The sequence below is a fragment of the Aquarana catesbeiana genome, linkage group LG08 (genome assembly GCF_042186555.1).
Source record: "Aquarana catesbeiana isolate 2022-GZ linkage group LG08, ASM4218655v1, whole genome shotgun sequence".
NCBI classification, from domain to species: Eukaryota; Metazoa; Chordata; class Amphibia; order Anura; family Ranidae; genus Aquarana; species Aquarana catesbeiana.
Window position 1 is genome coordinate 47,418,233 of NC_133331.1, and position 14,089 is coordinate 47,432,321.

Genomic DNA, 14,089 nt, shown 5'->3' on the forward strand with positions numbered 1-14,089 from the left:
GTGTGTTTGCTTTGGAAGAATAAATTACTTCTAATGTTGGGTGTCCTACATGTGTGGATGTTGCTGTATTGTGTAAAATTATTAGCTTAGTTTTTTACTTTTTAGAATGGAGTGCCATCGAGATTGTTCATAATTTTAAAGGGTGCCTTGACTGAAAAAAAAAGGTTGAGAAGCAATGCTCTGTACTGCCCGAGGACCTTTCTGCCAGCACACTCAGTAATTCCTGGGGTGTATTAGGTGGTCACCTGGTGCTAAAAGTTCTCTCTAAACTTTTTCGTTTTTTCTTTCCAGCCATCGAACAATATGAAGAGCTCCGGACAGAAAATGAGAAAACCAAAGATGAGGTGAGTGATTGATTGCTTTACTTTTACAAAATACAGAAGTTTTGTTAAGGTAATGATCAATAATTAGTAACATAGGGATATTTCAGTTATGTATGTGTGTTTTATGTCTCTGCCCCTCCCACAATGGTGAGATTTCCTGCAGTAGTTTGTGTCTCTGCCCCTCCCACAGGTGTGAGATTTCCTCCAGTAGTTTGTGTCTCTGCCCCTCCCACAATGTGACATTTCCTGTAGTACTTTGTGTCTCTGCCCCTCCCACATTGGTGAGATATCCCTGCAGTAGTTTGTGTCTCTGCCCCTCCCACAATGGTGAGATTTCCTGCAGTAGTTTGTGTCTCTGCCCCTCCCACAATGGTGAGTTTTACTGCAGTAGTTTGTGTCTCTGCCCCTCCCACAATGGGGAGATTTCCTGCAGTAGTTTGTGTCTCTGCCCCTCCCACAATGGTGAGATTTCCCCACAGTCGAATTAGTCATGTCTCACCTGGAATATGTGCATTATGGCGGCCATATACAGCCAGATGAAAGTCGTGTGACAGATCACAACGATACCAAGTGTATGCTTTGTATGACAACATTTGACTTGATACACTCCTGAGGTTGCAGCGTCTGGAAAGCTCCAAAGAAGCAGGCATGCCAGAAGCGCTGTTTTGTCACCCGGGAGTACAGAGCTTGGTACAGATCAATTCTTCACTCCGGCCTTGTTGGATGATCAACAGAATGCAGGAGAGGTGTGTGTGCCTTATCTACAGGGATTGTCTTATCACACTGTACACACTGACACACCCTGCACTTCACATTGTCACTGCCATTGCACGTACACACTTCTCAGTATATCCTCTTTCCCACAATGCACCTGGATTGAAGTAATTCATGTTAAATAAATAACAAAACTTTTTTTTTCTGCCCAGTTACCTGCTGCGTCTCCTTTCTGGTACAAATACAGTGCATCCGAAAAGTATTCACAGCGCTTCACTTTTTCCACATGTTGTTATGTTACAGCCTTATTCCAAAATCGATTAAATTCATTATTTTCCACAAAATTCTACAAACCATACACCATAATGAAAACGTGAAAGAAGTTTGTTTAAAATCTTTGTAAATTTATTAAAAATAAAAAAATAAAAAAAATCCCATGTACATAAGTATTCACAGCCTTTGCTCAATACTTTGTAGAAGCACCTTTGGCACCAATTACAGCCTCCAGTCTTTTTCAGTATGATGCTACAAGCTTGGCACACCTATTTTTAGGCATTTTCTCCCATTCTTCTGCAGGACCTCTCAAGGTTCATCAGGTTGGATGGGGAGCGTTGGTGCACAGCCATTTTCAGATCTCTCCAGAGATGTTCAATCAGGTTCAAGTCTGGGCTCTGGCTGGGCCACTCAAGAACATTCACAGAGTCCTGTATCCACTCCTTTGTTATCTTGGCTGTGTGCTTAGGGTCATTGTCCTGTTGAAAGATTTAACCTTCGCCCCAGTCTGAGGTCCAGAGTGCTCTGGAGCAGGTTTTCATCAAGGATGTCTCTGTACAGTGCTAAATTCATCTTTCCATCAATGCTGACTAGTCTCCCAGTTCCTGCGACTGAAAAACATCCCCACAGCATGATGCTGCCACCACCATGCTTCACTATAGGGATGGTATTGGCCAGGTGACAAGCGGTACCTGGTCTCCTCCAGACATGATGCTTGCCATTCAGGCCAAAGAGTTCAATCTTTGTTTCATCAGACCGGAGAATTTTGTTTCTCATGGTCTGAGAGTCCTTCAGTTTTGGCAAACTCCAGGTGGGCTGTCATGTGCCTTTTTACTGAGGAGTGGTTTCCATCTGGCCACTCTAAAAATACAGGCCTGATTGGTGGAGTGCTGCAGAGATGGTTGTTCTTCTGCAAGGTTCTCCTGTCTCCACAGAAAAACACTGGAGCTCTGTCAGAGTGACCATTGGGTGCTTGGTCACCTCCCTGACTAAGTCCCTTGTCCCACCGATCGCTTAATTTGGCCGGGTGGCCAGCACTAAGAAGAGTCTTGGTGGTTCCAAACTTTTTCCGTTTACGGATGATGGAGGCCACTGTGCTCATTGAGACCTTCAATGCTGCATAAGTTTTTCTGTAGCCTTCCCCAGGTCTGTGCCTCGATACAATCCTGTCTCAGAGGTCTACAGACAATTCCTTGGACTTCATGGCTTGGTCAGTGCTCTGACATGCACTGTTAACTGTGGACTTTATATAGACAGGTGTGTGCCTTTCCAAATCGTGTCCAGTCAGCTGATTTGAGCACAGGTGGACTTCAATCAAGTTGTAGAAACATCTCAAGGATGATCAGTGAAAACAGGAGGAACCTGAGCTCAATTATGAGTGTCATGGCAAAGGCTGTGAAGATTTATGTACATGGGATTTTTTTATTGTTTATAAATTTGCAAAGATTTCAAACAAACTTCCTTCAAGTTTGTCATTATGGGGTTTTGTTTGTAGAATTTTGAGGAAAATAATGAATTTAATCCATTTTGGAATAAGGCTGTAACATAACAAAATGTGGAAAAAGTGAAGCGCTGTAAATACTTTCCTGGATGCACTGTATATTTTTTTTTACATTTTAAAAGAATAACAAAAAGCATCCAATCTGCCCACGTAGGGGCTTGGAGTGACAACATAACCCCCTATTGAAATCCATAGGTGTGCGCAGCCCATTGCATTAGGGTGTGCACCACAAAGCTCAAACACACACTACTGATCACTCACTGTGTTTATTCAGAATGGCCTCTTCCTCCATTCACCCTAAAACATCCCCACAGCAACAGCCGCCAGGAGAGGAGAGGAGGGAAGCCAGCAGCGGTGCAGGAGGAAGTGGGGGGAGGCTAGGGCAGTAGGGGAATCTATGCTGCACAGAGTGATTAGGGTGTGCCTGGGCACACCTGGCACACCCTGTGCGCACGCCTATGTTGAAATCCATGTGTCCGGCGCCCTGCATGTAGATTAGGGATCAGACCCATGGATGGGGGGGCACCCCCTATGGACGGGCCGCCACTGCTCAATTCTAAAAAAGTTTTGAAATGCTGTTTAAAAATCTACATAAAAACAGAATGCAATGATTTGCAAATCTCATAAACCCGTATTTTACTCACAATAGAAAACAGATAACAAATCAAATGTTTAAACCGAGAAAATTGTACTATTTTAAGAAATAAATATGGTAATTTTGAAATTGATGGCAGCAAAATGTCTCGAAGTTGAGACAGGGCAACAAAAAGCTGGCAAAGTAAGTGTAACTAACAAGGAAGAGCTGGAAGAACATTTTGCAAGGAATTAGATTAATTGGCAACAGTTCAGTAACATGATTGGGTATAAAAAGAGCATCTTAGAGAGGCAGAGTGTCTCATAAGTAAAGATGGGCTGAGGTTCACCAATCTGTGAAAAGCTGCATCTAAACATTTTTGAACAATTTCAGAATAATGTTCCTCAACTTAAAATTGCAAAAACTTTAAATGTATCATCATCTACAGTACATAATATCATTAAAAGATTCTGAGAATCTGGAGAAATCTCTGTAGACAAGTTTGAAACTCAATATTGGATCTGAGAAAAAAATAAGAAAGTCAGCGCTTATGGGAGTCAGGCAGCTAATCATGTCAGATCTGTATCCAGTCTACATGTGTATGTCCACACCACACCCTTAAATTGACTCCATAGCAAGCCGCTCCCGAGCCCCATTCTCCGCTCCCTCGTCACTGGCTCTGATTGAGCCAGGGGCACCCACTGCTGTATCTGAGCCAATGAGGAGCGAGAGAGCCAAGAGAGGCATGTATCTGTGGTGGACATTACTGTATGGGCTCAGGAATACTAACAGAAATCACTGTTTGTGAACACATTTTGCAGTGCAATCCAAAAATGCAAGGTGAAGCTCTATCATGCAAAGAATTAGCCATATTTCAGCAGGAAATGCTGAACCGCATACAGCATCTATGACAACAACATGCCTTTGTAGTAGAAGAGTCAGGGTGCTTAACTGGCCTGCCTGCAGTCCAGACCTTTCACCAATTGGAAATATTTGGCACATGTTGATTTAAGGAATACAACAAAGAAGACCGAGGACTGTTGAGCAGTTAAGGCTCATGCACACAAGACTTTTTAAAAAACGTCAGCGCTACAGCAGCGCTAAAAACTTGTTTTTACATTAGCGTTATTGCGCGTTTTCCCACGTTTTTTGGCATTAGCGTTTTTTTCATTAAAAACTCCCTATAATGTAAAAACGCCTAAAAACGCTAAATGTGGCCAACAGCTTGTTACAGGGTTTAGGGGCGTTTTTGGGCGTTTTTTTGTTTTTACAGCTTGTTTTTAATGCTCCTGGAAGCACAGGCTGTCGTTTTTTTTTCTACTGCTTCTAAACGCTTATGCCTCCGAACGCCACTGACAGTTTATGTGTACATGGACACATAGGCTAACATGGAGGGGCGTTTAGAGGCAGTTAAAAAAAAACATCAGACGCCCTTAACAGCAGCTGTAAAAATGTCCTGTGTGCATGAGCCCTTAGAATCCTACAGTGGGGACGAAAAGTATTCAGACCTCCTTAAATTTTTAACTCTTTGTTATATTGCAGCCATTTGCTAAAATCATTTAAGTTCATTTTTTTCCTCATTAATGTACACACAGCACCCCATATTGACAGAAAAACACAGAATTGTTGACATTTTTGCAGATTTATTAAAAAAGAAAAACTGAAATATCACATGGTCCTAAGTATTCAGACCCTTTGCTCAGTATTTAGTAGAAGCACCCTTTTGATCTAATACAACCATGAGTCTTTTTGGGAAAGATGCAACAAGTTTTTCACACCTGGATTTGGGGATCCTCTGCCATTCCTCCTTGCAGATCCTCTCCACTTCTGTCAGGTTGGATGGTAAACGTTGGTGGACAGCCATTTTTAGGTCTCTCCAGAGATGCTCAATTGGGTTTAAGTCAGGGCTCTGGCTGGGCCATTCAAGAACAGTCACTGAGTTGTTGTGAAGCCACTCCTTCATTATTTTAGCTGTGTGCTTAGGGTCATTGTCTTGTTGGAAGGTAAACCTTCGGTCCAGTCTGAGGTCCTGAGCACTCTGGAGAAGGTTTTCGTCCAGGATATCCCTGTACTTGGCCGCATTCATCTTTCCCTCGATTGTAACCAGTCGTCCTGTCCCTGCAGCTGAAAAACACCCCCACAGCATGATGCTGCCACCACCATGCTTCACTGTTGGGACTGTATTGGACAGGTGATGAGCAGTATCTGGTTTTCTCCACATATACCGCTTAGAATTAAGGCCAAAAAGTTCTATCTTGGTCTCATCAGACCAGAGAATCTTATTTCTCACCATCTTGGAGTCCTTCAGGTGTTTTTTAGCAAACTCCATGCAGGCTTTCATGTGTCTTGGACAGTGATAAAATAAAATTACGATAATGTTGCGCTACTATAAAAAGGATGTAGGATGACACATATAGCAGCCAGCATCAACAATGTAGTGACGATGTGAAAAATATAAGAATAAAAAATGCAGTGCTAAACATAAATATCAAGATTATGTGATACACAAATGTGTGGCTATCAGACGTGCAACGTGATAGTGTGATAACCATTTGTGGAGAAAAAATATTCTCATAAAAAAGGTATTCAGTCCATGACCATATGGATGTCCAACTGAATGAACATTATGATCATATAAGTGTCCAACAGTGTAAACAATATGTGTTTAAAATTGAAGCGAGGATTGTCACGGGTGTCATGCAGGTCACAAGGGTGGTGTTCCAGTACTCGGTATCCACAGATGGAAATAAAAGGAGCAAATGCGTTTACCGGAACAGGTGGACACATTTGCCATACAGCTAGGTGTCATACGGGCTTATGGATCGACCGATCTGAATGGATGCTTGATGGAAAAGTGTGTGCGGCAGGTTCCACTGGTTCCTTTATGGCAATCATAGACACCCTGGAGAAATCAGATGTTCTGAGTCCAGGTGTGGACACCTCCCCGGCGGATATATGGTAGGAGAATACACTTTTCACTAAGCCAGCGTAGGGACATGCAAAAGGAGGTTAAGATCCCACATAGTGCTTGAATCCACATAGACAGGTTTATTTTAAACCAAACAAAATAAAAGTCCAAATGACAGCAACCAGAGTTAAAAAGTAATCACAATGAGAATAGCGTGGTACCAAAAACAAGTAGCTAATCGCAACCCGACATGTTTCGGACTAGAGGTCCTTCTACTGGGGCATATTGTCTATTGTTTGGTATCACGCTTATACTTATAAACACATAAATGATTTAAAATCAGCGTCAGCTGTTACAACCATCATCAGCTGTGAGAGACTGCTGTGAAGCGGACCTCACAGCCAATAGGAATCCAGATATAAATGATTGGCTTGCAGTCCTATAACATGAGGTTTAACCACCCAATCACGAGCCGCCATAGCACGTCACATGACACCATCCTACAGGATGTCATCACCACGCTCAGGCTTTTCTCGATTCCACATCAGGAGGCAAGTGTAGATACATGGTGTGGAGCGATGCTGCTCCACCCACATGTTCTACTACAGCGTCATTGCACAGCAGAGCCGAGCGCTCGTAGTTCAACACCTGAGTGTGTCAACGGAAGTGCTGAAAGGAGGCACGGATGTGCTGGTAAAACAAAACTGATATCAGAACCATAGTGTGTTACAATAAAATAATATTAAAAAAACATTAAAAAAACTGGGACATTAACTGTTAAACTCCCCCAGAAGCATATACGCTCCTCATCAAGGTATATGGAATAGAAATTTTTTTACAAAAACTTAAAAGTACCTAACATTTTTCAACAATTTATGTAAATACCATACAGAAATCTGCAGCCTGAGTCATGTAAAACATTGACAATGAACCTATCACTAAGTCCAAAACCGATCTTGGATAAAATATCTTAGTGATAGGTTCATTGTCAATGTTTTACATGACTCAGGCTGCAGATTTCTGTATGGTATTTACATAAATTGTTGAAAAATGTTAGGTACTTTTAAGTTTTTGTAAAAAAATTTCTATTCCATATGCCTTGATGAGGAGCGCATATGCCTTGTTATAGGACTGCAAGCCAATCATTTATATCTGGATTCCTATTGGCTGTGAGGTCCTCTTAACAGCAGTCTCTCACAGCTGATGATGGTTGTAACAGCTGACGCTGATTTTAAATCATTTATGTGTTTATAAGTATAAGCGTGATACCAAACAATAGACAATATGCCCCAGTAGAAGGACCTCTAGTCCGAAACATGTCGGGTTGCGATTAGCTACTTGTTTTTGGTACCACGCTATTCTCATTGTGATTACTTTTTAACTCTGGTTGCTGTCATTTGGACTTTTATTTTGTTTGGTTTAAAATAAACCTGTCTATGTGGATTCAGGCTGGGTTCACACTGGTCCGACAAACGCTCCGACATTGGGAGCTCATGTCGCATGACGTGTGAAATTTAATGTTTCCCTATGGGAGCCGTCCTAACTGGTCCGACACAAGTCGTTCCGACTTTAGAAATGCTCCCTGTACTACTTTGGTCCGACTTTGATCCTACTTCAGCCTATTGACTATCATTGAAGTCGGATCAAAGTCGGATTGCCGTCTTGCATGATCCGACTTCGGCACGCGACTTGTGCTCAGATGTTCTTGAGGGGGAACTCCGCGCCAAATTTTAAATAAAAAACCGGCATGGGTTCCCCCTCCAAGAGCATACCAGGCCCTTGGGTCTGGTATGGACCTTGAGGGGAACCCCCTACGCCGATAAAAACGGCGTGGGGGTCCCCCCCAATCCATACCAGACCCTTATCCGAGCACGCAGCCCGGCCGGACAGGAATGGGGGTGGGGACGAGCGAGCGCCCCCCCCCCTCCTGAACCGTACCAGGCCGCATGCCCTCAACATGGGGGGGTTGGTGCCTTGGGGGAGGGGGCGCGCTGCGGCCCCCCACCCCAAAGCACCTTGTCCCCATGTTGATGAGGACAAGGGCCTCTTCCCGACAACCCTGGCCGTTGGTTGTCGGGGTCTGCGGGCGGAGGGCTTATCGGAATCCAGGAGCCCCCTTTAATAAGGGGGCCCCCAGATCCCGGCCCCCCACCCTATGTGAATGAGTATGGGGTACATGGTACCCCTACCCATTCACTAGGGAAGTGTCAATAAAAAAAACCACAGTACACAGGTTTCAAAATTAATTTATTGGGCAGCTCCGGTATCTTCTTCCGACTTCTCCCGGTGTTCCGCCTCTTCTCCCGGGCCCCGCCGCTATCTTCTTCCAGCTCTATTGCCAGCGAGGGGCCCGGTCTGCTACCGCTGTCTTCTCGCCGCTGTCTCGCCGCTGTCTCGCCGCTTCTTCTCTTCATCTCTTCTTCCGATGTTGACACGACGCTCTCCCCGGCTGGAATGCTCTCTGTGCGCTCTGCTCTGACTTATATAGGCGGTGACCCCGCCCCCTTATGCCGTCACAGTCTCTGGGCATGCTGGGACTGTGACGTTTTAGGGGGCGTGGTCATCACCCGATGACCACGCCCCCTTATGCCGTCACAGTCCCAGCATGCCCAGAGACTGTGACGGCATAAGGGGGCGGGGTCACCGCCTATATAAGTCAGAGCAGAGCGCACAGAGAGCATTCCAGCCGGGGAGAACGTCGTGTCAACATCGGAAGAAGAGATGAAGAGAAGAAGCGGCGAGACAGCGGCGAGAAGACAGCGGTAGCAGACCGGGCCCCTCGCTGGCAATAGAGCTGGAAGAAGATAGCGGCGGGGCCCGGGAGAAGAGGCGGAACACCGGGAGAAGTCGGAAGAAGATACCGGAGCTGCCCAATAAATTAATTTTGAAACCTGTGTACTGTGGTTTTTTTTATTGACACTTCCCTAGTGAATGGGTAGGGGTACCATGTACCCCATACTCATTCACATAGGGTGGGGGGCCGGGATCTGGGGGCCCCCTTATTAAAGGGGGCTCCTGGATTCCGATAAGCCCTCCGCCCGCAGACCCCGACAACCAACGGCCAGGGTTGTCGGGAAGAGGCCCTTGTCCTCATCAACATGGGGACAAGGTGCTTTGGGGTGGGGGGCCGCAGCGCGCCCCCTCCCCCAAGGCACCAACCCCCCCATGTTGAGGGCATGCGGCCTGGTACGGTTCAGGAGGGGGGGGGCGCTCGCTCGTCCCCACCCCCATTCCTGTCCGGCCGGGCTGCGTGCTCGGATAAGGGTCTGGTATGGATTGGGGGGGACCCCCACGCCGTTTTTATCGGCGTAGGGGGTTCTCCTCAAGGTCCATACCAGACCCAAGGGCCTGGTATGCTCTTGGAGGGGGAACCCATGCCGGTTTTTTATTTAAAATTTGGCGCGGAGTTCCCCCTAAAGATTCATACCAAACACAGTGCCGGGCATTGGCGGGGATCCAAGTCGGATCTCCGTTCATTGAAAGTCGGACACATGCCGGCTTCATGTCGCAGGGCAAAGTCGGATCCAAAGTAGGACGGCTGTCGTGTCGCACCAGTGTGAACCCAGCCTCAAGCACTATGTGGGATCTTCTCCTCCTTTTGCATGTCCCTACGCTGGCTTAGTGAAAGGTGTATTCTCCTACCATATATCCGCCGGGGAGGTGTCCACACCTGGACTCAGAACATCTGATTTCTCCAGGGTGTCTATGATTGCCATAAAGGAACCAGTGGAACCTGCCGCACACACTTTTCCATCAAGCATCCATTCGGATCGGTCGATCCATAAGCCCGTATGACACCTAGCTGTATGGCAAACGTGTCCACCTGTTCCGGTAAGCGCATTTGCTCCTTTTATTTCCATCTGTGGATACCGAGTACTGGAACACCACCCTTGTGACCTGCATGACACCCGTGACAATCCTCTCTTCAATTTTAAACACATATTGTTTACACTGTTGGACACTTATATGATCATAATGTTTATTCAGTTGGACATCCATATGGTCATGGACTGAATACCTTTTTTATGAGAATATTTTTTCTCCACATATGGTTATCACACTATCACGTTGCACGTCTGATAGCCACACATTTGTGTATCACATAATCTTGATATTTATGTTTAGCGCTGCATTTTTTATTTTTATATGTTTCATGTGTCTTGCACTGAGGAGAGGCTTCCTTTGGGCCACTCTGCCATAAAGCCCCAACTGGTGGAGGGCTGCAGTGATGGTTGACTTTCTACAACTTTCTCCCATCTCCCGACTGCATCTCTGGAGCTCAGCCACAGTGATCTTTGGGTTCTTCTTTATCTCTCTCACCAAGGCTCTTCTCCCCCGATAGCTCAGTTTGTCTGGATGGCCAGCTCTAGGAAGGGTTCTGGTCGTCCCAAATGTCTTCCATTTAAGGATTATGGAGACTACTGTGCTCTTAGGAACCTTAAGTGCAGCAGAAATTTTTTGTAACCTTGGCCAGATCTGTGCCTTGCCACAATTCTGTCTCTGAGCTCTTCAGGCAGTTCCTTTGACCTCATGATTCTCATTTGCTCTGACATGCACTGTGAGCTGTAAGGTCTGATATAGACAGGTGTGTGGTTTTCCTAATCAAGTCCAATCAGTATAATCAAATACAGCTGGACTCAAATGAAGGTGTAGAACCATCTCAAGGACAATCAGAAGAAATGGACTGCACCTGAGTTAAATATATGAGTGTCACAGCAAAGGGTCTGAATACTTAGGACCATGTGATATTTCAGTTTTTCTTTTTCAATAAATCTGCAAAAATGTCAACAATTCTGTGTTTTTCTGTCAGTATGGTGTGCTGTGTGTACATTTAATGAGGAAAAAAATGAACTGAAATGATTTTACAAATGGCAGCAATATAACAAAGAGTGAAAAATTTAAGGGGGTCTGAATACTTTCTGTCCCCACTGTATATCGGGCAAGAAATTGGCAGCATTCCTCTCCCAAGACTCCAGCAACTGGTCTCCTCAGTTCCCAGACATTTACAGAGTGTTATTAAAGAGGGAGTCCACCTAAAAAAAAAAATATTAAAAGCCAGCAGCTACAAATACCGCAGCTGCTGACTTTTAATAAATGGCCATTTACCTGTCCCTGGGTCCAGCGATGTCGGCAGCCGACGCCGTTAACCCGCTCGATTCTCGGCAGCTGCCGCCGCCATCCTAGGTGAGGGAATCAGGAAGTGAAGCGTTGCGGCTTCACTTCCCAGTTCCCTACTGCGCATGCACGAGTCGCGCTGCACGTCGTAACTGGTCCCCGCTATCTCCTGGGAGCTGTGTGTTTCCCAGGAGACAGCGCGGAGGGACAGCAAGAGGCATAGACTCCTGTGGGAGTCTATGCCGGAAGTGGGTGCAAATACCTGTCTTAGACAGGTATCTGCACCCCCCTCCCCCCTGAAAGGTGCCAAATGTGACACCGGAGGGGGGGAGGTTTCCGAAAAGCGGACGTTCCATTTTTGTGTGGAACTCCGCTTTGACTAGTGGCCGCCCACCATCAAATGACGGCGTCCCAGAACGGCCGGTCTCCCGCGCCGTGTTGCTAGGACACGGCGCGATCCCGATCTCTGTAAAGAGCCACGTCCGTGACTCTTTAACCATGTGATCGGCTGTGTCCAATCACAGCCGGTCACATGTAAACATGGAGATGCTGGTAATCAGTGCTCCTCGCCTCACACTGACAGTGTGTGTGGCGAGGAGAGCCAGTCAGCGGCATCTCCTCACAGGAGACATCTACACATGTAATAAGGGCACTGATCATCAGTGCCTGATTACAATAGCGATACCAGTGCCACAAATCAGTGCCAGCGATCAGTGTCCATCAGTGCCCACAAGTGCCACCAATCAGTGCCCATTAGTGATGCCAGTCCATGCTGGCTATCAGTCCCGCCTATCAGTGCTGCCCATAAATGCCCATCACTGCTGTCCATCAATGCCCATCAGTACCGCCTATCCATGCCACCTACTGGTGCCCAGCAGTGCTGCCTATTAGTGCCCATCAGTGCCGCCTATCAGTGCTCATCAGTGCCACATATCAGAGCCCATAAGTGCGGCATATTAGTGCCACCTAATCGGTGCATATAAGTGCTGCCTCATCAGTGCCCATAAGTGCTACCTCCATCAATGCCCACCAGTTCAGCCTATCAGTGCCGCCTCATCAGCGCACATCAGTGAAGGAAAAAAACTACTTAATTGCAAAATTTACTGACAGAAACAAAGTAAAAAAATTTTTTTTTTTTCACATTTTTTTGGTCTTTATTATTTTTTACAAAAAAACCCAGCAGTGATTAAATACCACCTAAAGAAAGCTCTATTTGTGTGAAGGAAATGATAAAAATTTCATCTGGGTACAGTGTATCATGACCGCACAATTGTCATTCAAAATGCGACAGCGCTGAAAGCTGAAAAATGGCCTGGGCAGGAAGGTGGTGTAAGTCCCAGGCAAAAAGAGATGAAGAAACCTCGTGATGAATATCAGATTTCTGCACGACACCACCTCCACCAGCTGATAAAAATTGGGCGCTTACCAGATCTGATGGACCTCTGGGCTAACAGAAAGTAAAACGAGCTTTGTATCCACAATGGGATAAAGATAACCAGCACTCCAATAGACCAGATCAGCCGAAAATGGTATAAAAGAAAGGAACACAAGCTAAGTGCTATCCGTACAAAAAAGTCATTTATTTAAAAGCTGTATTGCCAGGCTCCATACAGCAATAACAGGTTTAAAAAATCAATCAATGACATCCAGTGTGGATGTCCGATATTAGCAGCATGTAAGGTACGATGACAGCGGGTGACGTCCGCAAGATAGCTCCTCCTCGTACGCGTTACGTCCTACAGGACTTTGTCAGCAAGGGCGGGGCTATCATGTCACCCGTGAATTTAAATAGGTCGGCTCGTCTCCATGGAGATCGTGGGAAACGGGAGGTTCCTGCTCAAAACCGAGATCTTGCATACCAATGGGGACACTGAGCTGACTTATACTTATACAAGAAAAGGAGGGCGCTCATACCCTTTAGGTTTTTCCTAAGAAGTTCAACTTCTATTTAACATTACCAACAAAATTAAAAAAAAAAAAGTGTGTGTGTGTATATATGTATGTGTGTGTGTGTGTGTGTGTGTGTGTGTGTGTGTGTATATATATATATATATATATATATATATATATATATATCCAGTGTTTAACCACTTTCTCTATTCCCCAAAATTTTAAACGCCTGGGGTCCCTATTGTGAACAAACCTGAAGTGTTTTGAAACACTATGCGTTCGTAAACCCTTTTTCATGTTGTTCACTTGCTCAGAAATGCGAACACCTAGGGGTCTGGAGGATCCTGCCGACATATTGGAGTCTGCAATCGCACTCCAGCATGTATACTACCCCCAGGGTATTGCACGTGATTCCATTTATTTTTAATAAGGTAGTTTTTATTAGTAACAGAAGAGGTAAATTCCTTTTGTCTTTTAACATTATGTTTACATTGCCTGCATGAGGGACTTTTTCCACAGCAATAAAAACCTGACAAGAAAGAGAATAATCTGTTATTCTTAGCTACAGGGGGATCTATAACCTCTGGAGCAATGACATCCCCTCTTCCCATCCGCGCTATAGCCAAATGACAGGTTACAGCGTTGGCTCACATTGCCGGAGGGTGTCTATGGACGTTCTCCTGTGTTTGCGCGAGTCGCGCTGCACCCCCCTGTGATCGTTGTGTCCTTAGGACAGGGTTTCTCAACTCCAGTCCTCAAGGCGCCCCAACAGGTCATGTTTTCAGGCTTTC

At 45.5% G+C, this 14,089-nt stretch overlaps 1 protein-coding gene across 13 annotated transcripts in view; it reads left to right on the forward strand.

Annotated features, from left to right (window-relative positions):
- Positions 1-14,089, forward strand: part of SHTN1 (shootin 1) — a 185,359-nt gene that overhangs the window by 24,229 nt on the left and 147,041 nt on the right. For all 13 annotated transcript variants that reach the window (XR_012235636.1, XR_012235639.1, XR_012235640.1 and 10 more), the window contains exon 2: positions 292-344. Coding sequence is in view for 4 of the 13 variants with exons in the window: in XM_073595793.1 (XP_073451894.1) it covers positions 292-344 (53 nt within the window). In the remaining 9 variants the exon portion in view is untranslated. The remainder of the gene's footprint in view (positions 1-291; positions 345-14,089) is intronic.